At 39.7% G+C, this 24,993-nt stretch overlaps 1 protein-coding gene across 3 annotated transcripts in view; it reads left to right on the top strand.

Moving 5' to 3' along the window:
- The window catches only part of LARP4B (La ribonucleoprotein 4B), a 54,516-nt gene extending 36,018 nt beyond the window's left edge, over nucleotides 1-18,498 (top strand). For 2 of the 3 annotated variants that reach the window (XM_014872256.2, XM_088159285.1), the window contains 9 exons: nucleotides 466-519; nucleotides 873-1,082; nucleotides 4,053-4,159; nucleotides 4,633-4,887; nucleotides 6,247-6,292; nucleotides 9,244-9,408; nucleotides 13,243-13,364; nucleotides 13,989-14,100; nucleotides 14,645-18,498. In XM_014872256.2, coding sequence (XP_014727742.1) covers nucleotides 466-519; nucleotides 873-1,082; nucleotides 4,053-4,159; nucleotides 4,633-4,887; nucleotides 6,247-6,292; nucleotides 9,244-9,408; nucleotides 13,243-13,364; nucleotides 13,989-14,100; nucleotides 14,645-14,926 — 1,353 coding nt within the window. In that variant the 3' untranslated portion in view covers nucleotides 14,927-18,498. The remainder of the gene's footprint in view (nucleotides 1-465; nucleotides 520-872; nucleotides 1,083-4,052; nucleotides 4,160-4,632; nucleotides 4,888-6,246; nucleotides 6,293-9,243; nucleotides 9,409-13,242; nucleotides 13,365-13,988; nucleotides 14,101-14,644) is intronic. The other variant, XM_014872254.2, reaches the window with a different exon arrangement.
- The last annotated feature ends 6,495 nt before the right edge of the window (nucleotides 18,499-24,993 follow it).

Genomic DNA, 24,993 nt, shown 5'->3' with positions numbered 1-24,993 from the left:
TAAGAATGATAGGAGGGTGAATTGACAGGTTGTAAACTCTATTGCAAATGTATAACAACTTAAAAAGAAAAATACCCCAAACTGTAAAAACAGTAATGCTTCCTCTTAGGTAGTATCCAATTTTCAGTAACTATTAAACATAACACTTAAAAGGTTTTTTTTAATCTTGTTCACATATCCTGGTTTCCTGACTAAAGCTATGATTTTTTTGTACTGAGAGTGTTGATATTTTGGGTGACAAATTGAAATGCTTCAATCATAACCGTTAGAGTCTTGTTTTAATGCTACTGAAGCACTTAATGATAAGTTAAATGTTGCTAAATGCAGATGATGTATGAGAGTTTGCTATACTGTAACATTAGCAGACGCTCCAAGAATTATTGTTAGGCTTAGCCTGTCAAAACTTTTAAGTTTCCTTTATTTAAATTACATTTGATAAATCTAACCATTTTCTTTTTTTTAAAGGCTTACAGATACCTTAGAGAGGAAGTGAAGACTTTCCAAGGAAAACCAATTAAGGTAAATAGGGGTTTATGATGTTGGGGATGGTGGGTGTGTGTGTATGTTCATGGATTTTGTGGTGCTCACTGTGATTTCTAATATAAATTTAAGTGGTCCAATCTCAGCATTTGACCTGGAGATGGGTTTAGAAATGTAGCACATACTACTTCACTTCTCCTTTTTGTCATTTCTGGCAGTGGTATATCCAGCCCAGCATCAGGTAGCAGGGAAGCATTCAGCTGTTCCTGCTGTCCATGAAGGACAAAGCAGTGACTGATAAGTGTCCAGTAAAAGTTTGAGAGCTGCTAATTTGAACCATTTTGACTTAATTTGAAGGGCTGCTGTAATAAAGAATCTAATCTCCTTTGCAGGCAAGGATAAAAGCAAAGGCAATAGCTATAAACACATTTTTGCCAAAGAATGGATATAGACCTCTGGATATGAACCTCTACACGCAGCAGCGCTACACAACATCCTTTTACATACCTCCAGTATACAGCCCCCAGCAGCACTTCCCACTCTACAGCTTAATTGGCCCACAGACCTGGTCAGCCACGCACAGCTACCTTGACCCTTCGTTGGTAAGTCTCTTGATTCTGAAACAGTTGTATTCTTTTCAAAGCTGATTATTTTCTTACTGGGGTGTAAGAAGCATACCTATCCTGAAGAAGGGAGTTTAAGATTCCAATTGTTCTTGAAAAACAGTCCTTCAAAATCCTTGCAACAGTATATAAGACAGATTATTTGAAAATTGTGTCTGATCTCAAACTGGAGTGTGATTCTCTTCTTAAACCTTTCAGGTTTTGAGGCAGTTCTTTAGTAAAGACTTGTCAAGATACCAAGTTATCTTGATCTTCTAGCAGGAATTTAGGTTGTAGGTTAACATGCTGAATTGCCCTGTTTGGCATATTCTTAAAGCAGAACATTTTCTGTGCAATAGTAATGTCTCTTTTGGTGATGAAAAGTAAAATTGCTTTTGCTAATTACAAAAATCACTTTTAAATTGCTTTTTGAATTACTTTTTTAAAAGAGCTGTTGGTAAGGCCTGAAGCTAGGGTTGTAGCAATAAATCCTTAAATACTCTAATGAGACATCTAATGTATCCTGCAATGCTGCTTCCATCTTTGGTATTGTGACAGTCTCATTGGAATTACCATGGCCCCTTTTAGTTTGCCTTTGTTACCCTTCAAATGCACTGACAGTTTCTTGTAATGACTGGGAGGCTCAAGTTTCCTATCCGGAGCCTCTTTCTCCCCTCTGGTGATGCTTCTTTACTTGCAGCTCAAAGAAATGAGGGGAGCAATGTTCAAAATTAGAAGTTCTTTAGATGTTTTTTTTGGCAGAGGATTAAAGTGTCCTTGAACAAACTTGAGCAAACATCCTTTGTACAGAACCACAGCTAATTAAAAAGTTGGTATGCTAAACACTTCACACACAGTGAAGGGAACCAGAGCCCTTGCAGGGGGAGGCTTTCTGGGGGGGGGATGAAGAATGTGGAGGGGACAAGGTAACACAGTGAGCAGTGTTATTCCAGGAGAAAGCTGTCCTTTTAAACAGCAATGGATGGGAATCTGCCTGTAGATAAACGAAGACTGACTACTGCACAGGCTTGCTCTGGGATACTGAAGGGGCTGGATGGGAGCGGTATAGAAGACATATATTAATAAACCACAGGTTCAAGCACAGCATATTGTGTATCTACCTGATGTTATCCTGTAACTTTTTGTATCCAAGAAAGCTTACTAGTCCTATCCTCTGGGGATGACATGAGTTTGCCAGCATTAAAGATGGCATACTTTTCTTAGTCAAAACAGGAAATCAACTGTCTGCGCTTTGCTTTTCACTGTTTTGCAGTGTATTGTCATTGGTTAGCTGCATTTTATATACATGACTGTAACGTGATGTTTCTTGATTCTTTTGTAGGAAGAGCTATATTTGAATAGAAATCACTTGAGGAGAACAGGGACCATGAGGAACCATGACACAGCAATTATTTTCATGAGACAGGGTTGCAGTTTGCATGTAGAGACTTGTGTTAAAATACAGCAAAGTGTCTTATTCTGCTTCAACATAAACCCTACTTTCTCTCATCTCTAATTTGAGATTGAATATCCCAATAGTGTGGGCATACCTGAAACTTGAATATGGCAACACATGTCCTCAGAATTCTAAAACTACCTCATTCTTCATCATGTACTCAATAGTATTTGAGAAAAGATCTAGTTTTTCCTGTTCGGGGAAAAAAAAGAGATTTGAAAGAAAGAAGTATGTTTTAACCAGTTGACTTCTGTGGAGATGCTTTTGGTACTACTGGAAAATGGGAATTTTTTTTTTCCCTCCAAAAGGATAACATGATTATAAAGAAAGAAGAGTTGAATATTGTTAGGGTCGCTTAAATGTTCGGTGTCTTCTCATTTTTCAGGTTCAGTGGTTGCTTACTAGCTTTGATGGAATTTTGCAGCATTCATATTGTAACTCTTAACCCAGAAAGCATTAACTTCAAAGCATTATTTTGATGAAACTTTGTTCCTCAAGGAGCTTTGTTACAGGCCTTTTTTAATGGCCTTTTGGTGAAGCCTGAGGTAGCTTTTGCTGTCGTGCATGCTAGGTTAGGCCAGCAGTAGTTTGATATGACAGCTTTGGTGTTAAATTTTGTTTTCCATTGATTAGTGATAAAACTTGCACAAGAAGCCTTTTTCAAGTTTAAATGTACCTTTACAGCAAATAGTCTTAATCCCAGCTGTTTCTCATCATTTAATAGAATGTAGAAAGAGTCTTGTTCTGCACTGTAGTTATTTTCAAGGGGAGAAGACAAGCAAGCATTTGCTGGTGCTAACAGTAACATTTCTTAAATGAAATTCACACATTTAAATAAAAAGCAAAAGTGTGCTAGTGAGGTTGGAGAAATTACTTTGAACATGCTTCGGGTTTTGAGGCTTGTTGTTACTACAAGACATTGATGCACCCACCCGAGAAAATGTTTTGCTAATGTTGTTTCTTCAGACAAGAAGGCCGTGTTTCACTTATAGAATAAGGTGGTAAGATCTGAAAAGCATCAGAGTTCCACTTAACATGTACTTACTCTCTTAAGCTTTATTTAGATGTCACATGGAAGTAAAATGAGGAACTAAAAAGAAGTTGTTGGGGTTTTTTTAGGGAGGAATTCACATACAGTTACAAGGAAACAATTACAGACTGTGGAGACTAGAGTCTCTGACAAAGTAGTGTCTCAGTACTCCAAAGTCATGTGTAGTATGGTGTGAAATAGGAGGAAAACTATTTAACTTGCAGCCAAGAATTTTGGCTTGATGTTTTTCAGTCTTCTTGAACTATAAGTTGAATATGTCTAGTGGCTGACTTCTCAGGACAACAGAAGCTTGGGGTTTTTTCAGAAATTTTGTAAGTTAGATACAAGGCACTAGACAGATGTTCTGTTGCTGTTTGAGACAATCTTTTGAGTACTGTCCTGCACAGAATGACATAAAATACGGGGTTAAGAAAAGTAATACTCAGTTTGTTTATAATGATGAGCATGCAATACATTTTTTTAGGTAACACCATTTCCAAATACTGGATTTATCAATGGATTCACATCTCCAACCTTCAAGCCTGCTGCTTCTCCACTGACAACACTCAGACAATATCCTCCCAGGAACAGGCAAGTTCATCTATCTTTTAACAATACTGTTGTATTATCTGGCACATGGGGTTTTCATCTGCTTATTTTAGTAACACCAGCTAACTTGAGAATACTTGTGAAACTAAACCTGGTGCCGAAGGTGAGGCCAAAGGGCAGATGGTGCTTCTGATGTTAATGGATGTAGTGTTTCAAAATGTAAATGGACAGTCTGAAAGCTGAGAACTTGTCTGTTCTGTGATTTAGGGTATTCAGCTGAAGTATTCTAAAAGGTGACATGTCATCAGCAGGGTTATTCATATAGTAAAGGTCTAGTTGAAAAGGTTAATTTTGATAATTCACATGACCTGTTACAATGAATGTTGATCATTCTTATAAATTAAATAAGTGATAAAGGAATGAAGATCTTGCTTCTTCTGAATTCTGTGAATAGGCTTAGGCCTCAGAAGATCTCTGATAGTGCGCGTATGTTGAAATGACTTTTGAATTTATAGGAATCCTAGCAAGTCACATATACGACATACAATACCCAGTGCAGAAAGGGGACCTGGGCTTCTAGACAGTCCTACAATATTCAACTTTTCTGCTGATCGTTTAATCAATGGCGTCAGGAGTCCACAGACACGGCAGCCGGGACAAAGCAGGACACGGGTGCAGAGTGCCACCACCAGTTACACCAAGAGGGAAGTGGGAACTGGACGGATGGAACAGAGCAGCGTTGACTCGTCCCCTGGGCTAGGGAGAGGAAGGTGCGTGTGCTCCGTGGCTGTCCTCTGAGCAGCCAAGTACTGCTGCTTCTAAACTGCTCTCTTTAATGGAGGTGTGGTATTGTTACTGTTCTCAGTACTGCCTTAAACTCAGATTCTCTCCTCAAACCTAAAATCTTGCATGCTTTCCTAACAGATGAAAATCATTGTTGGCAACTGATGAACGATTGAGATCTGTAAGATGTAATCCTCTATCCTTTATTCATTTGGTGCAAGAAAGGTTTTGTGTATTATTTGTTTGACTTAATTGAAGAAGTTATGCCCAATTCCATTGTTCAGCATTGTAGATTGTACACCTGAATGTACATTAGCAGTGCTCATTCTTAACTTTTTCAGTTGAAGGATCAGAATTTTAACCAAATTGGGCATACATTACAGCAAAGATGATGGATTGGTATGGAGAGAGGAAAAACTGCTACAGGAAACTATTGTGTTGTTTTAAAAGCAACCAAACAAAAACCACAACCAACTACCTGGGGAGCTGACAACTGGTATATTTATAAATACAGTTCTAATAAGTGCTTCATAAAATTACTGTGCAGCTTTGATAATGGCTGTATTTATGACTCCAAGTAAATCACATTCTGAGTGACTTACTGAATTGGAAGATAACTTAAGTGTTTTGCAGATGATCCTATTTTAGACTTATATCATTGTGAAATTAAATGGGTATTTTGTACAAGGGTTGTAATACTTTTCTAAATCTAATTTACCAAATTGTGTTATAACTAATGGATGAAAGTATGATTAAGAACTCGGGAAACAAGATTGCTAAGACTATAGACTACAAAAATGTACAGGAATAGTCAATACTTTATATATTGATATTTCAGTATTGAATGCATTTAGAATAATAAAAGTCAAACAAACTTAGAAAATACATTGAAACTGAATTAGAATGCTCTGCAAATTTTACAGTGCTGCTTGGACGAGCTTTACCTGAAGCAGGGCTGACGGCAAAGTGCTGAAAATGTTTTGAAGGAGCCTTACCTGGATTGAAAATAGTTAGCTGTATTTGAGAAGTTGCATTGGTATACAAAAATTCCTAACCCCCTTGTTTAGATACTGTAATGTTTTGTCTAATCCTTACATGTAATCTCTACTGAGATGCTTTTAACACAGGAATTACTTGTAACCAGTGTATTCTTGCACTGACTTGCATAAGATCTATGCCTTTATTTTAATGACAGCTTGCTAGGAATTTTTCCCAAAACATTTCTTAATTACCTGTGTAGAATGAAGATGGACAAAATAGCAATTGGAATTAATTTCTCCTGTTTTTGTTAACTGCTTTCCATCCATTTGTAGGCAAGGTTCTCATATCTGTATTCTTTCCCATAGGAAAAACTCATATGGCTACCGAAAGAAAAGGGAGGACAAGTTTACAGTGAGTGTTCATGATCTTATTTGTCTCTAATAAAAGTAGGGTAGCAAGGCAATAGTGTGGATATTACGTGGAGTAGGAGGTGACATAAGTTACTGCAGAAGCAGTTGTACATCACAGCTGGTTAAAGACAACAGCTCATTAGTCATGTGAGTTTACTGCATTTGGGTATCAGAGAAGCCTTTCCATTAATGCAGAAGTCAGGGAAAAGTTAAAATTATTCTTACAGTAGCAAAAATTTTCCATCTCAATTTTTGTCAACATGCCAGTGTTCACATTCAGGAATAGCTAAACGACTGAAGTTCAAAACACTTGATACTTCATTATCAATCACGGTGACAGTGAAGAACATTTCATAGCTCCTTGTGGCATAATGTATAGACATATTTGTTATAAAATGTTTATTATGAAGTGGCCAGTTCATTTTCTTAAATGCCTTTTCAAGTGCCACTTGGTAAGGGTATGCTAACACTATTAAAGTACTGTAGTTTTGGGATACTGAAATTCAAGGTTAATACCAAAGTAGACTTGATACTTGAAAAGGCTGCACCAGGGGTAGAAGAGAAAAAACACTTTTTGTAGGATTTAAGATTTGATGTGATAAAAACAGTCATTTCTTTGCAATTCATTTTTGGCACACAGGGCATATTCATGAAGTTGAACCAGGTTATTTCCTTATTCATGTTACAATTATAAAGCAACACTATTGCATGAGCCATAACACTTTCCTAAAGATCTGGAATCACTGCATTTATGTGTTTGTGGCTCCTGCTGTTGAGTGGCCTGAGTGAACTTAGATAAAGTAGCAGGAAAGTTTAGCAAGTGATTCCTTCCTTTTGATTGCTTTCAGTTCTCATCAAACTTCCCAGAGGCTGCGAGACCAGATTGCATGTAGGATTCCCAGTGCTTCTTCCTTTTGCCTTTCCAGAGCTGCTTGAATTTTTAGAGTTTTCCTAACTTTTTAATGTATTTAAAAGAACAAGGAAATGTGCAGGTTAGGTGTGAGTGACTGGAGTGAAAAGGATTACCTTGGACACCTCTCTGAACAGAGCAGCACTTCTGATGGAGATGACTGCAAAGATTATTTGAGCTTTGAATGTAAAAGCTGGTAGATGTGATTTCTTTGGAGAACCACAATTCCCTTCTGTCAGCACCAGGCTGTAATTGCAGCTTGTGCAGCCAGGTTCCTTCCAGTCTCTTCTGGGCCAAGACTCTTTAGTCTGTAGTGTCCAGTGACACTGTCCAGCAGAGGTGAGAGCTGCTGCACACCCACTACTGCAAGGAAGTGTACCTGGAAGCAAAAGATTAAAATTTTCCCTCTTTAGATTATGGAATTAATTGAATCCCGTATTCTATTTCTTGTGTAATGGTGTAGCAATTAGATGGTGTACACAGGACACCACTAAAACCAGTATATTCTTAAGATTTTTCTTTTTAAAGGAAAAATTATGGAGTTGTATGCACTTTTGCATGAAAGAGTATTAAACTTTTTGATCAGATTGTTTCTGAGGCTATAGACATAAGCCAAGTACTGAACCTACAAGAAGTTAACTTGTGAAATTTTATGCAGTTAGCTTAAAATTCATTGAAGTCCTTCCTCATCCTGCTAATTTAAGATGTTAATGCCACTCTTAGTATTTTGAGAGTAATATGTAACTGTATAACTTAAAATGTAACATAAAAGCATTTGCTGTTGCAGAACTTCAGTCCCGTTTAAGAAGAGCAAGTGCTATGATTTGAAGAATGACTTTTAAAAATTCGAGTTGTTCCTCTTGCAGTTTGAGCTGGATAAGTGTAGTCTCAGGTCATCTGACTTCAGTTTTGGAGATTTGCAGTCTCCATTGCATTCTTCCAGGGGGTAATGCTGGGTCAGTAGCAGTGCTGGGAGTTGCAGTTGTTCTTGTCTCTGTATTTTTTCTTTCCCTACTTCCCTCTTGACACACAATTCTTTGCACATTACATGTAGTTTGTGAAAAGGCCTCAAAGGTAGTCTTGCATCTGTTCTTTTTGTTCAGAAGCATTGTTCTCACATTCACACTATCTTGACTATATACTCGTATTTACCTTTTCAAAATAGGAACTGTTTCAAAGATTGCTTTGTATTTGGTATTTTGCAGCAGAGATCATCTCAGCAAAGTCAAGAAACAGTTCTTTGAAGAAAAACTTCTTTGTTTACATGATGTAGGTGAAGTTAATTGGTAACTTCAGTTACAGCATATTACAAAGGAGTTTTACTTTTCCTGTGTAAATATAATTTACAAATCCTTACCAGCAGTTCTCACAAGTGATCTTAATCATTGGTACTTTAAACTCCTGAACTGCTCTCTGTAGTGCAAAATAGCTGCATTTAGCACATAGGTGTTTTTTTTTGCTTGAGACATAGATTTTATTCTTAGATTTAGTTTGAAAGCCTCTGTTTCAAAAGTAGTTTTGGCATTTACCTTTGTATTTTTTCACAGGGACAATATAGATTAATACTAATTAGATATAAATTGTTATTGTCTGTGCTACATACAAGGCGTGCTGTCTTGCCCTTTCTTCATAAATCTAAAAATAAGATTCTTGTTGACTCCTGTCTTTTTATTTAGGTTGTTACTAACTGTACATAAGTGGGCATTATATTTTCACCATATCATGATACATAAACCAGTCTGTTTTCCTTTGTGTCAGTGTGTCTGTCCTCAAGGAAGAGACCAGACAGTTTTCTCAGTGAGAAAACTTCTTACTATGCTGGTATCCCTAAAGCTGATGTATATACCATGACATTTAAATAATAATTAAATACTTTAAGGACAACAGTGGAAAATAAAAGCATTTATCTGTTCCTTGGTACTCTGTGGGAAATGAGATGGGGGAGCCTTTTCCAGGGGTTTGCTAATGCAAAATACAATTTAGAGTTGCATATCTTTTCTGTCATCTAGTGCACCAACCCCAACATGATATTTCTATTCCAGAGAGGCCAAACACAGTCTCCACCACCCCCAAAACCTCCATCTCCCAGCTTTGAATTGGGATTATCTAGCTTTCCTCCATTACCTGGGGCTGCTGGCAATTTAAAGACTGAAGACCTGTTTGAAAACAGACTGTCCAGCGTGGTAATAGGAACGTCAAAAGAAAGAGTGAGTAGTGGATGTTCATTTATGTTGGGAAAACAAAGAATTGCAAACCTCTTGTGGGTTTACATTGTAAGAAATGTCCTTAAAATTAGCAGCTGTCAAATGATGTGCTGCTGCATTCTTCACTTATGTCTTAGAATTTGTTGGGTATTCTCTTTGAAATGGTGTGTAATATGGCCCCCAGTATAATAAGTAGATGTTAATAGCAGAGATCAGAAAATATGCTCTTGCTGCTCATAACTGCCTCAGGCTTTTTGATAGACTCAGGTGAAAAGTATGTGATAGATTATTTCCTCCTGCTTGAAAGTAGGACTTTTTGAGCTGTACATAAAACACTTTAAAGTGACAGAGACAAATTTCTAAGCACTCAAATAAAGAAACTGCCTACATAATCTCAATATACTAGGCATCATAACTGGAACAAGAACTGCTACCAAAACCAGCTGTCCCAGTGTTGTCATATTGCTCAGAAAGATAAAAATACACCAGAATAACTTGGCAACCACTGCTGTATAGATGTAGTAGTGATGCAGTTGAAAATAATGTTCGGTAGCTTTTCATAGATCTCATTCTTAGAACTGTCTCTGCCATGCCATCTGTGAGTGACAGTATGTTCTCCTCCAGCAAGACTCACATAACCCTCTGCACTGTGGAACACTCTGGGCTATGAAAGTCTGTATTGGCTTTTTTTGATAGCTCAAATTTAGCTTGTGTTTTTCTAGCTGTACCACAACTGAAGAAGTTAAGCTCTGGATTAGCAGTGCAAAGCGACATGGTGAACCACCACAATCTCTCATGTCTTCTCCTGCAATAGGCTGGGTTTAGAATGTTTTCTTTGGTGCCTACATGTCAGGGGTGGGTAGAGGGTGTTTGCTGGTAAAGAACAGGGGAGGCAGCACGGCAGCCTGCATCCAAGCCAGTGACTGTATAGACAAGCCATTTACTCTGTCTCCTGCAAGTGGTAGGAGGGGCAACTATGTTCCACGATTGCTTTTAGGGGAAATAAGCAGTTCAGAGCCATGGTAAGAGCAGTGTTTAACTTACTGTCAATCAGTACTACAGATGGTAGGCTGTTCTTTGCTAAGATCTATTAATTTTGAAGTATTTTACCTCTGTTACTTGTGGTTTTTGACTACTGTATTTGATGTTTTAAGTACAATTCCAGCACTTGCTTTTAATGCTGCAGCTGAAAACCCTTTGTTCCCCCATTACAGGTCTGATACTTACAGTAAAGAACTTGGACTTCTCTCCTCTAGAGGCAGTCTTCATATTAGTCAGGCACTGAGGCTTTATAATACTTACAGTGCACTGTCACATTAAAAAGCATCCTTCAATTTACCAGTTTTATTTTCCAGGGTACAGGAGTTATTCCATATCAGTGTGTGGAAGAAAGGGATTATGCTACCTTTCCTTGTTGGCATTTAAATAAAGAGTAAGATAACAGCAGCTGGTACCAGAGAACGATTGTGTTCTGCTACAAAGCTGTTTGAGCTAATATCAGTCTTGCCAATGTATACAGGCTGCTTTTCACCTTGATCTCAGTGTTTTTCCATGTCACTTGATGTGGTGGTACATGGAGTTATACAGTGTTTCCCTTGTTTTATATAGATGGGCAAGTCCAATGTACAGAAGCTGAGGGGATTAAAGGTCTATAATTTCCAGCAGTTGTTATGCAAGTATCGTATCTTTATGCTCTTTGCTTAGTGATGCTCTTCTAGATGTAGCTCTGGGGAATGGCAGGTAATAATCATCCCATTTTGTAACTAGGAAGTGCAGCACTTTCAGATCAAGGGCAAGGAAAAGCACGTCTGCTTGACTTGAAGTTATTCACATTTAACTATGTACCTACAAGTTCTGATACACTTGGGCCAGAATGCTCAGCAGCTTGCAATTTCAAGCCTTTGCACACACTATTACAGTTAATAAAACTATAAAAGCTGTTCTGTTATTTCTAAACATCTACCTTTTGCAGTCTTTTACTTTGAATCAAACCAGGCTTAGATCTACTGCAGTAGTCTTTGCTGCCTGATTTTAAAACAGCACCATCAAATACCATTTTCCTTTTTAACAGTGACCATAAGAGTCTTAGGGTTTATGTCCTTTTGAATGGTGGCTTGGCTGGGGGAAAAGGAGGGTTGTCTTGTTCCTTCTGAGCTTGTGTTCTCCCATTGCTTCCCTTCTGCATACTTAAGTCTCTTTGGGGTTTAGAGTTTTTAGAATGAGACAGGTCAGAAGCAATACGAGAAACATAGCACCCTTTAAAACAAACAAAATGGTTATGAATGTGAGATATGTTTTCCAGGATACACAGTTGTCTTTTCTTATTTTGTGGCAATTTAAATTAATATATGTCTCTTGAATCTATTTGGCACTTATCTGGAAGCACAGTATCACTTGGCACTAACAGAACCTTTTGAGGGCTATGAAAAAAGCCTTTTACTTGGTAGCAAATCATTGTATTAGGATGATGCAGAAGTAGAGCTTTGAAGAAGACAGTTCTTAGTGCTTAGCATTAAGAGACTTTGTCTTCATAGGCTGCCTGTGGTTATGTGAACAGGTCAAAGCCTAATTTGTCACCAGCATGCAAAATTTCCATATGGAAAGAAGTCCAGTCACTAGTGGCATTCCCTAGGGCTCTGTATTGTGGCTGGCCTGGTTTAAAAACCTCATTGGTCATCTGGATGAGGGGATTGGGACCACCCTCTAAGTTCACAGCCAGCACTGAGTTGGGCAGGAGTGTTGATGGTGCCGGAGGGCAAGAAGGGAAAGGTCTGCAGAGGGGTCTGGACAGTCTGGGTTGATGGGCTGAGGCCAACTGTGTGAGGTTCAATAAGGCCAAGTGCCAGATCCCGCATTTGGGTTACAACAAGCCCAGGCAGTGCTACAGGCTGGGGACAGAATGGCTGGAAAGTGGCCCTGCAGGAAAGGACCTGGGGGTGCTGGTCAACAGCAGCTGAACACGAGGCAGGTGCGTCCAGGTAGCCAGGAAGGCCAGTGACATCCTGGCTTGGATCAGCAATAGTGTGGCCAGCAGGACCAGGGCAGTGATTGTCCCTTTGTGATTAACACTGGTGAGGCTGTACCTGGAATCCTGTGTCCAGTTCTGGGCCACTCACTACAAGAAGGACATTGAGGGGCTGGAGCATGTCCAGAGAAGAGCAGCAAAGCTGGTGAAGGGTCTGAAGCACAAGTCATGAGGAGCAGCTAAGGGAACTGGGGTTGTATAACCTGGGGAAAAGGAGGCTCAGGGGAGACCTTATCACTCCTACAGCTGCCTGCACAGAGGTTGTAGCCAGGTGGAGTTGGTCTCTTTTCCCAGGCAGCCAGTGACAGGACGAGAGGAAATGGCCTCAAGCTGTGCCAGGGGAGGTTTAGGTTGAAAGTCAAGAAAAATGTTTTTTACTGAAAGGCAAGCTAAGTGTTGGAACATGCCGCCCAGAGAAGTGATGGAATCATCACCCTAGGAAGTGTTCAAGGAATGACCAGATGTGGCACTTAGTGCTATGGTCTAGTTGACAGGGTGACAATTGATTAAAGGTCTTCTCTAACCTTAATGATCTTGTGATTTTGTCATTCAGATATGTTCCAAAGGTACCTGAAGTTTATAACTTATTTGGAAATAACCACAGTGTGTTATTTGTCTGTGTTTCTAAATAAATGTAAAGGAAAAAAATAACATATTCATTACTATATATGTATTGGCTCCTTCTGTACCTTCCTATAGTCGATTTACCAGTATAAATCATACTGAATTGTTTCCTGGTTGTGCTAATTTTCAGGCAAACCATATTAATTGGATATTTTGATTGTCCTTCTGTGCCTTTTTTCCTCCTTCAGAACATTAATGTGGATGCAAGTACAAACACTATTCCATCAGGAATTCCTCGAGAGCCGTTACCAGTTTCTTCTACATTGCCCAGGACCTTTGAAAGGTCTCCTTCGCCACCCCAGCCTACTGAGTAAGCATTTAATTACATGGGTATAATTATTCTGCTCTGAATCACATTTGCATTTTCTTTCATCAGACAGAACAATGTAAATAGCTATTAAAATCTTAATCAATGAAAGAAGTAATATTTTGTTATACTTGTAGCAAAGGCAATAAAGCTTAATTTCTGAACAATATCATAATAGTGATTCAATCATAATAGCCATTTAGCAGAAGAGAATGTAGTGTCGTGGTTTAGTTTCTGTGAGTAGAAGTTTAATGAATACCTTACTGTTTTATATTTAGATAGCTTTGAAACATGGAGAGTAAACCCATGGCCCTGTGGGCAGTACTAATGTCCATACCATAAAAAATGTTTTTGGTAACACTTTATTTGGAGCCTGCAAATCAAACAGCTGAGTAACTAAATGCTAGTAGAACATGACAAAGTACAGGTGGTGTTACATTGCAGAAGAATATATTTTTTCTTTTTTTTATAGCATTTTTGAATGCAGTGCTAGTCATCATGTGCTAGGCAAATTATAGCCATAACTACTTGCAGTCATACTCAAACTTTTTAGATCTATTATTAAACCATTCATCTATCCTGAAGTTTCACTTTTCATGAGCCTTGCTTCCTGCTGGATGCTTACAGGGACTCCAAAGTTGTGGAAAAACAGCAGAGAGAGACACAGAGTACAGAAAGACTTTCTTCTTCCACAATGAGTACTGCATGTAAATCGGTACAAGTCAATGGGGCTGCCATAGTAAGTGACTTTATTACTTCACTTTTGCTTAATGATCCAGTTTGCATTTAACAGAATAATTATTGCTTCCTAGTGCTGCCTTATCATGTGAGCTCAGCATCCTAGAATTTGTCCAGCAGCTTCAAATTTGCTTATTGGGCTTCATGATTACTTGCATGATAGAATTATGCAATTAACAGTGCAAAAGAAATCTCCTTATCTGAATCTTTTTCTTGGTGGTATCCTTGAGGTAGAAGTATTAATACATATATTGATATTGAAACCAGAGTATTATTCAGCTGGTTTAGAGTTTAAAAGGGAGGTATTTTTCCCTATGCCAGTACCCCATTTTTCTGGCATACTGTTTTACATTTTACCGTATTACCTTTTCTTCAGCTTTATTATCTATACAGCTTCTGTAAACTTCATACTCAAGCCCTCATCTGCATATTTAAGTGCAGCAGACTTTTGGGGCAAGGACTTCATCCTTTTTTGTTCAGAAAAGTATTTTTTTTCTCTCAAGATGCTTTGTTTAACTCTCTCCTGTTTATTTCTGATTTCCCAGGAACTGCGAAAACCTAGTTATGCGGAAATTTGCCAGAGAACAACTAAGGATCCTCCTACATTGCAACCCCAGAAAGAACAGAAGCCAAACACTGTAGCATGTGGGAAAGAAGAAAGAAAGCCCACAGAAACAATAGAGAAAAACAGAGAACCTCCTCCTGCAAAGTCACATCCTGGACAACCCAAAGACCAGAGGAGACAGTCAGGACGCAGATCATCCCCTCCAGCCGTTGGCAAACGCTTAAATAAAGAACAGAGTACCCCTCCAAAATCTCCTCAGTGAAAATAACACCTGGGAGGGATTTGAGAAGAGGTCTGTTTCCCACAAATTAAACCCATGTTCCCACTAAGATACCTGAGAATGAGTTGCTGGTTAGGAGCTTGCAGTGATACAAGGCATGTAACAATGCCTGCAAGTTATTTTTCTGTGAAATACTTTTTCCCCTCTTGAACAAACATTCTATTTTTCTGGGTATTTCTGGATAGTTGTTCTAAACCTTACATTTAGATTGGTGCTTAATTGGAGGTGAAGCTTAGTGTGATTTTTTTTTTTTTTTTCCAAGGTGTAAAATATTTGTCTTTAAAAAAACCAACTTTTTATTAAGCCTCTCTGTGGCTGTGTGAGTGCAAGCTCTGTATAGTGAGTTTTTTCTAAACTGTTAAGCAGAAACATGCTGCTGCAATATTTTTAATAAACTGGTCTGCAAGTACATATCTAAAGTGTCCAAAAGACTGATAACGGCAGCTAGTGTGTAGAGTGCAAGAAAGTAGATATATTTTACAAATTAGTATGTGACCTTGAAGATTTTTTTTTTATTGGGCTACTGTACTAAGTGTCAGCAAATGAACTTGCACTTTTAGGTTAAATGAGTAGCTGTTTCTAGCATTTTTAAAAAACTTAATCTTTTTTTGATGTTTTGCACACTGAAAATTAATTCTACAGGGCACCATAGCAGTCTTTCTGAAATATTTCCTTTTTTGACTTACTGCAAGCAAGTAACCATCTTCTCACTCCAGAATAAAACTGATGTTATAATTTGCAGATACAAAGCACATTGTGAATAGAAAGAATCAAGTCTGTGAGCTTCTATGGTGGTGAAGCCTGTTAGTGGATGTTATCAGGAGAAAGCAGAGTAGCCTTCTTGTGATAAACTTAGCTTCCCTGTGCTTGTAAGGGAGTTAACTGAGTCAGCGCTGTATATTCTGGTTACCCCTGTGCTCTGTGTAGACTTTTTTTAAAACTCTGCCCCAAGTGCTCTTTGAAAGAGTTCATATCTTAGTCAGCCTTGTGTTGACATCTTCCTGTAACTACAAGCATTGGCATACAGATTTAAATTTTTCAAGACGTGAGATAATGGTGTTTGTTTTGTGTGGTGGAGGAAGAGATCCCTGATATTTACCTCTGGGATGAGGTTTCTCACACTTATTTACTTTAGAAGTGATGCGCTTTCTGAAGGACAAGGATGCACTAAATTAGCAAGTTTCTAATAAAGTTGAATATAAATTATTTTTGTTTTAAAATGCCTAAAGCTTTTCTTTAAGTGTTGAAACTGCAGGAAGTTCAGACAAAACTCATTCCTGCTGACTATGACAGTACAGTTTATTCCACAAAAATGTTTATTTAAACAACTGATTTTTTTAAAGAATTATTTCCATCCAATATTTAAAGACTTGAATTTTATTTAAACTTGAAAATGACTTTGCCTTAACTTTTGTACAAGACAGTTTAGAGTTAATGAGGTCTGACCCCGTGGAGGGTTAGCATGAATGGCATACAGAATTACTCAGTTACAGTATGTATCTATTGTCACTGGTCTTACTGGGTAAACATACTGTAGTACAGGAACTAGCAGCAGTTTTTGTAATATACCTTAAAGATCTTAAACAGTTGATCTTTTTCAGATTGTTGAAAAACCTGTAAATGCAAATAGTCAATACTGTATTAAATATGTGCACTTGGAAGTGTGTGCTTTGCTTGTACAGTTGTAAATAATCAGAACATATAAAAAGGTACCCTAAAGAAAAAAATCTGATAAAAATTATTGATATTATAAATGTTGCTGTTGAGCTGGATGTAGATAAACTAAATGTTGTGGTTTGAATATTACTTTAATTTGTTGTTTTTTCTTTTTCTTATTTTATTCTGGTGTGTTGAACTGACTCTGCCTCTTCACTGCAAAAGGGAAATGGAACGAAAGTCTTATTTGAAAGCCCTCAAATGTTTTCCTGAAGTCCCTTTAAAACCAAACAGTTTAACCAATTCAAAAGTGTTCTGCAATGTAAATAATGAATGTCAGCAGTCAAACTGTAATTTTTAAGTCATTAATAAAAATCAAGTCTAATTGGGGAAAAACTTGACTGCTGCAAAAATATACACTGAAGCTTACTTGTCTGCTTTCAAGAGTATCAATGCATGGTTCATAGAACTGTAAAGTAACTGTAGAAATTGACTCCTGATAAATTTCCTATTACAAGCATCAATTGGTAACTAGTTGGCATTGTAAATCCAGCCTGTTGTATGCTGCAGAATTGGTCAAAATAGGGCATGTGGAGTCTGTTGACTTTTTTCTTGTTTAAAAAGCGCACTTTGTGAATGCTGTGGGAGGAGATAGGACCCCGACACCATCACCAAAACTGCTCAACTACTTCTGTCATTGGATTTTGTATCCCCTTCTCCTTTCCCCAGCAGCAGTGAAAGCGGTAGCTAGATTTGTGTATGGTTTAGGCCAGCTGTATGATTCATTTTGTTTGTCTGCTGCAAGTGAAAGGCTTTACCAGCTGCAAACAGTGGCAAGTGGTCCCTTCCAGCGGCTGCGAGCGGCTCGTCCTGGTGCTCAGCCGGTACCCGAGGTGATCTGTTGAGACCAGTGGGATGTGTTGTGCTGTTCTAATGTATTCTGCTGCCATTTGTGATAGGTCAATACACTGTAATTACTGCTTACCCAGCAACAGTCTGTTGCATCTAAAGTTTAAACCTTCCTCTGATGTGGTTTTATAGCTTTTTTTTTTTTATTTTAAAAAGTGACACGCCAAATCGCTGTGTAATATACAATACAACTTCTCCTTACTGTATTTTGCTTTGAGATTTCTTCCCCCCCCACTCAGTGACAAAATGGAGTTTTCGGAGTAGAGTTGTGAAGTTGCATGCAGACTGTTGCTACGATACAGAGAGGAATTAAAACATGGCTTTTAAAATGAAAAACCTCCCAAAAGCAGTAGCTGAGCTCAAGGTTCAGGGATACAGTAATTAAAATTGGCATTTTACCCTGTTAGAACTGTGTGGTGATGCTTTTCATTTTGAAAACAAGTCAAAATGGGGTCTGAGATTGTTCCAGGAATTTAACAAAAAAAGGTTGCTTTCAAAACTGAATGTAATTTCAGATCAGTCCCCCCCTCCGCCCTTGACACTGTCACTTAGAAATGTGCGAGCAGTGGCAAATTTTTGATGTTGCTGCATTATCCTTTAAAACCTTGAGCTGTTGGCATGGAAAGGCCCTTGTTGGAGAGTGGTGCAGTGTATCAGGAGCAACAGCTGACTGTAATGGTGCACACCTATCTCTGTATCTCCTTCAGCTACAGGTAGGGGTTTTGTGCTTCGTAACCTATTACACTAATAGCAGCAGACAATCCGAGATTTCTAAGGAGACCTAACAGCTGCCAATTCACGAAGTAGAAGTGTAATATGGGAGCCTTTTTGAGGGTTTTTGTTTTTGTTCTTCTTCCATTAAGACTGGAATCAAGCTTACATGTAAACTATCAGTAATTTAAGTTTCCTTTTGTGTCATAAAATGTAAAACTGTCTAATTTGAAAAAAATATGTAGGTTATGAAAAATAAAGATTTAGGCACTGTTGAATTCCTGATTTTTTTAATTAAACATTTATTCAGCAGTATTTTTCATTACCTTTTGTCTTTTGCTCCCATTTTTGGAAATTGTATATTTCTAATTTTGGGAAAAAAATACCTTTTACTCTCCTGTTCAACACAGCTCTTGTAACCATCACCTAAGGCTCTGTATCAGCAGCAAGAACCCCTGTGACCTAGCTCTGAAGGCTGCAATGTCTTTCTCTATGAGGTAACTATGACTGGTTAACTTTTTTAAAGCAAACACAAAAGCTGATGTGTTGTTTACTGAAGGTTCTGTTCATTGCTGGTTGCATCAATTTATTAGATAAGGTATTGGCTTTGTCCTGAATATGGATTTTAATGTTTGGATTGGTGCTTCAGTTGCATGGCACTTGAATCTCGAGATGTCCTGGGATTATTTTTGGCTTCAGCTGTTTTTGGAAGTTCTCAAAGAAGGTCTTACATCTAGGAGGGAAGAGCTTCTGGGATATTATCTGTCTACATAGAAGAACATTTTAGAAATAATTCAAACACACCTCACCACCCCCTTTTTTTGGTTTTATTTTGTTGAGGTTTTTCTCTAATGCAGCTATATCTGACCAAGTATAACAATGGATGTAAGCATGGAAATACTAATTTCTGTGGTTTATATGCATCTTGGCAAGTACTGAAGTATTATTCCCCAGGCTGGTGGTTTGTTCTGTAAGCTCCTGGACAGATTAGACTGCTCCTATTTCCTCACTACTGTCTGCTCAGCAAAGTAAGTCAACACAGGAATACCAACCTACACTGGGCACTGTGAGCATCTCCAGGCTGGAAAATTTACTTAACCATTGGGCATTGGTGATGACCTGGGCTACAAGTAGTTGAAGGCAACCAATTTTCACTTAAGCATGGAGTATCCTGTTCTGCTCTTGGGACAAAGTTTTCTACCACTTAATGTGTAAAAATGCATGGAAGTTTGTTAGCAATGTTGCCATAATTCTAAAGTGGCTCTGGAGGACCACCCCAGCTCTGACAGAAATTGGGGATCTGTTTGTTTGCCCAACAAAACTGGGCAGGCAGTGTCCCCTTTATGCTGATTTTCCTCAATAAAAAGTGATGTTCAGTAATGGCTGCAGCAATGTTCATGCTAAACACATGGTTTTGTGTCCTCTTGGGCATGATGAGAAAGAGTGAATGTAAAAAATTACATGCCATTTGAGCATTCAAAAGTTACTTATTATCACAGAAACTGATTCATTACGCTTTCATCCTAAGGTTTCTTTAGAAAATAAGAGTTCACAAAGTTTTACGTTTTCTAATATGCTTTTACTTCACAAACCTTTACATTAAAACCTGTTCTGAGCTTTTATGACTGCAACCATTTAAGTCAGGAAAGTGATTGAATTTCAAATTTTGCTGGTGTATAGATGAAAGCAACATTATGCACTTCATCTCTGCTTTTGAGAGAAGAAGCTCTGTAACAGCCTGGTGCCATCTGGTTATGGTAGCTCAGTTACTGCAGCCTCCACTCATCATGGCTATACATCTTGGGATATATTTCAGTGCCCAATGTAAACTGATCAGGTAGAAATTTATTTCCTATGAAAGTGGCACATGTAATACAGTTCCTGAACTGTTGTGCCAAACGAGCACAGAAATGCTGCAAAGAAGCTGCTGGCCTCAGCTGTGCCATCCATCCTGCCTGTGTGCTCCCTCACATCTGCACACTGGCTGCTCTGAAAAGTACCCAAGAATGAGGCCTTGGAATAGGTCAGCAGCTTTTACACCAGCAGTACAGTGGAGGAACAGGAATACAGCTGATGGCCAGAGAAGAGTGGCATGGTGATGGTCCTGGCAGGAACATTGTATTACAATTAGCCAAAGTAAACTGAGTGTCGGTACAATTGGCATATGACAAATGGAAGGCAGAAATCTTGGCTTAAATGTTGCCTTGCTTCCTCCAGTGTATGTGGCTCCAGTCATCAAGCTTGGTCATTTTTGAGCATTTTCTCACAGTGGAGTGGAGAAAGGGTCCAATTTCTGCTCAAGTGTTGATTATTATGTACAAGCTGTAATTGTGCTAAATCTTAAATTTCTCTTACGATAGACTGCTAAAGGTTTTTGTTCACCTTGTCACAACTGGTTTGGGAGCAGTTCACTGTTGCAAAATGGAGGGCAAAAGGGGTGGGTGCATGCTGGGGAAGGGAGTCAGAAGACAAAATCACTCCCTAATTTCTCTACATTCTCATCAGTTTGACGAGCAAATTGTTCTGTGTGCCTATGTTATGCACGCAGGGTGTGGAAGCCATCCTGCAGCCATCCTGATGGCTTCACATCCCATTTCCTGAAAGCAGGCAGCATCTGCAGAGCACTAAATCTACCGTGGCTAAGGGTGCTCTGAGGAAGGAGGAATAAACGGAAGAATTTAGTGTTGTAAAACATGCTAAAGCTGGACTGATCTAAGAAATCTGTATGGGTGATTACTGATACACAATGAAATGTGTCTAATGTCTCTCGAAACAAAGTCAATGCACACTCTCCATGCAGCTTGGGATGTTGGCCCAGGTAGAGGAGTGAGTGAGATGCAGCAGGTCCAGGCTGTCATCTCCAAAGCTGGGGTGTTTTCCAGGAACCCACAGTTCAGAGGTTGTGGCTCACACAAGAAAGCCTTGTCGCTTTTGCTCTTTTGTCTCCAGTGCAGTGTACTTAGCTCAGGTTTAGGGTGTCAGCATGGACCAGAGCCAGCTCTCCATGGCAGTGGCTCACAGCCCCCACAAGCCAGCCCTGTTTGGGGTGGGGGCAGCTGGTGCCTCTCCTGCAAGAGGGCAGCAGGATGCATTTTGTGATGGGAACAAAGGTGGGCAGTTAAATAGGCACTGTGGGGAAAAGGCCTTTTTCCCAAATTAAGCTTCTTGGGATCCATGGTGTCTGTGCCTGGCCTGACCTACGCAGTTTCTTACTCAAGGATCTTGTTCTCCTTTAGAAATTGGATGTGTAAAATTTATAAGTCATTTTCCCTCTCGTTATATTCTCCTTTTCATTTCTAATGATTCATTGCTTTCTATTCTTGGGAGCTGCATTGCTTGTGGTAGATGGCAGCTCCTTGCTCCTAAGACTTGCACCTGTTTTGAGAAATACAATAGACTCAGCATTTTGAACATTTCAGTTTGCTGGAGTTTTATGTTTTGTCCCACTCAGTAAAGCAAATTTGGTACTCAGGCGAGGATTATCTCGGTATGTGTTCAAAACTATAAAGTATACAATAAATTTCAAAAGGTATGCTCTATCTTTTAATATTTACAGTTGTTGCTGGGTTTGTGGCATTTGTGTGATATTTTCTCCATTTCTGTGTTTGCTGGAGTCTGTGTCATTCCTGCATACTGGCAGTGTGTCCATCTCCTCTGGGATGACTCATGCTGGTGCTGAGGGAGGATTCCTGCATTGAAGCTGTGACAATAAGTGTTGGAGAGACTTGTTGATTCAGACAGTGGACACTGAAGTGACAGATTTGCTAGAGTGATTTCTTAGTGGATTTTACTGCTTGAACTGCCAAACAAATGCCTCCTTGGTAGCAAAGTCTGTTTCAGATAAACCTTTTTGTTTTACTTTTCATTTGAACTGGTGATTCCCATGGAGATGGAAACTCAGCCACACTGGCTGCCATGCTGAGTGCTGATCCATGCTTTCATCCCAGCCTAGGACATCCGAAGGCAGCCACACTGGGTTGGACACATGGAAGTTATCTGCCAGGTTTAATGTACATTGAGCTTGAAAATTAAAAAAAAAAGGCAAGATATGCTCTGTGGAACTCTTTTTAGTTCTGACACAGAGGAGTTCTGGAATGGGAAGGCAAGGAAATACAACACACCTCATGCAGGCAGCACACCTCGTGCTTCACTGTTCAGCCTCAGCAGGTGCTGCTGTCTCAGTGGTTCTGACAGCCAAGGATGCAGCAGACATTAGCATCGGTTTGGTGTGAAAAGTCACTACTTTGTTTCTGCATCAAATTATGTAGAATTGCCTGAAATAAGGTGTGCAATCCCCTTTTCCTGTAACTTCAAGTTGTAATTTCTGTTGAGGGTTGCTCTTTAACTGTAAGAGGATGCATTGCTGATTGTCTACCATATTTCTGGCCATGGTTTGTCAAAGATTCGTTGTATTAGATGTTGTAGAGTTGGTGACCTCCACGAGGCTGGAACAATGGGCATCAACAGAAATCTTACAGAGTCCAACAGAGGGAAATGCCAAATCCTTCACCTTCTGCTGCAGGAACAACCCCTTGCACCATCTGGGATGTGGAAAACAGCTGGAAAAACAGCTTTATAGAAAAGGACCTGGGGGCACTGGGTGAGCAACAAGTTGGACATGAGACAGCAATGCCCTTAGTACAGAAGGCCAGTGACATCCTGGGCAGCCCTCAGAGCATTGCCAGCAGGTCAGGGGGCAATGATCCTCCTCTGCTCAGCACTGGTGAGGACACACCTGGGCTGCTGGGTCCAGCACTGGGCTCCCCTGTCCAAAAAAACTTATGGACACATTGGAGTGAGTGCAGTGAAGGGCTTTGAAGATGATGAAGGGATTTGGAGCATCTGTCAAACAAGGAGAGTGTGAGAGCTGGGACTGTTCATCCTGGAGAAGAGACAGTTCAGAGAGATCTTGTCTGTGTGTACAAATAACCTGGAGGGGAGAGAAAAGATGTTGGAGACATTCTTCTTGACTTGTAAACACTTAAATGGGGGATTGTGTTAGGCTGTTGTCTGCTAATACAAAATGAAAGAGCAAAGGATGTGTATATAATACGCAGAAATTAAGTTACAGACCACTAGGCAGTAGTTGGGACTCAGCTTACAGATGTACATAAATTGAATTTTCTGCTTGGTCCATGGAGATTGGATCAATAGCCAATGGAGCCTGGAGAGCTGATCATCTGCATCTTGATCAGCTGAATTTTGTGTCTTGGATCTGCTTGAGTAGCTCTTCAGCTCTGTTGAAATGTGAAGACACACATTTACACTGCTTGTATAGACAAATACTTGATCTGTGAACTTGATTTCATATGTGCAAATGGCCAAGTGATGCAATTCTTTATTAATACAAACGTGAGCAGCGTGTTTTTTATGACAGTCTTTGTCAGGAAGTGGATGCAACTCATGGAATGGTTTTCTATTTGCTTCTAAAGTTTTCCCATTCAGCACAAACTATAGAAACAGAGGAGTTCTGGTCTGGAGGGATCTCATGAGGACCATGGTGCTAATAATGCCAAAGAAGTGGGTTCAATCCCCACATGGGCCTTTCATTGAGAGTTGGACTTGATGATCCTTGTGGCTCCCTTCCAGCTCGGAATATTCTGTGATTCTAAGGTCTTCGGTTCAATATCTTGCTCAGAGGAGGATCAGAGCTGGTTTCTTAGGGCATTATCCATTTGGGCTTTGAAAGCCTCCAAGGATAGAGACTGTACAACCTCTCTGGGCAATCTGCTCTGGTGTTTGACTGCCCTTTTGGGGAAGAACTTTCTCCTTACACCCTTGTGCCTTCTCCCTCTTGTTCTCCCTCTCCCTTGCTATACAGATCTGGGCTCTGTTTCCTAGATGGCTCCCCATAGGTATAGAGGGTGCTGCAGGTAAATTTCCCCAAGATAATCCCACCTCAATGCTGACCAGTGCCAGCTCCCTCAGCCTCCCTGCCCAGGGCGAGTGCTCCAGCCCCATACCTTGGTGATATCCTCTGGATTGGCTCCAATTTGCTGGTTTTATTGGCCCTAAACCAGAGCCAACACTCGAGCTGCAGTCTGTCTTCCAGAACTTTTCCACGCAAAGAAGAATTATTCTAGTTGTCTTCCACCTTTGCATAACTAGAGACATGAAAAATTTCAGAACTCTGTTTCTCCTAAGAGGTTGTGTAATACTGACAAAGTCTGAAGTGAGACAAAGAGGCTGTTTATAACCCTGATCACTGCTCCTCTGGGTTGATGAGTACTTCTTTGGGTTTTTTCTAGTACCAGTGGCTGCTATTATGAGACAGTAAATTTTTGAAAGTATGGATTGCTCAGTATAATAGGGAATAAAGTTCTGGAAAGGCCTTCAGAAAATGAATCTGTTGCCTTCCTTTTGTTCCCTTAATGCCAGACAGATTATTTGTTGCATTCATTTTGTTTCCACAATGGAAACTACCTTCCCAAGCAGTCTAGTCCAGCGTTGTCCTGACCTTATTACCCTTTTCCCAGCCTCTTCCCTTGTCCAGCTTCAGCCAACCATTCTGGCTCTTCTCCCTGCTCCTCTGGGGCATGGGGAGGAGTCTGAACTAGCAGTGAGCAGGGGTAAAGGAAGGGACAGTCAGGGGAAAGCTGAATAAAGCTACAGTTCCTCAGAATGAATGAGGAGGGTGAGGAGGGGTTTGGTGCTCTCTACAGCCCTGTGTGCCAGCAGGGCCGTGGCCAGTGATGGGGGGAGGCTGCACAGCCTGGCTGGTTGCCCTGGCCCCACCAGCCCAGCTCTGCTGGCACCAATATGGGGCATTTATT

Source organism: Sturnus vulgaris, chromosome 1 (genome assembly GCF_052056855.1).
Source record: "Sturnus vulgaris isolate bStuVul1 chromosome 1, bStuVul1.hap1, whole genome shotgun sequence".
In the NCBI taxonomy this organism is placed as follows: Eukaryota; Metazoa; Chordata; class Aves; order Passeriformes; family Sturnidae; genus Sturnus; species Sturnus vulgaris.
The sequence above is the reverse complement of the archived record's forward strand: the minus strand, read 5'-3'. Positions and strand labels throughout refer to the sequence as shown.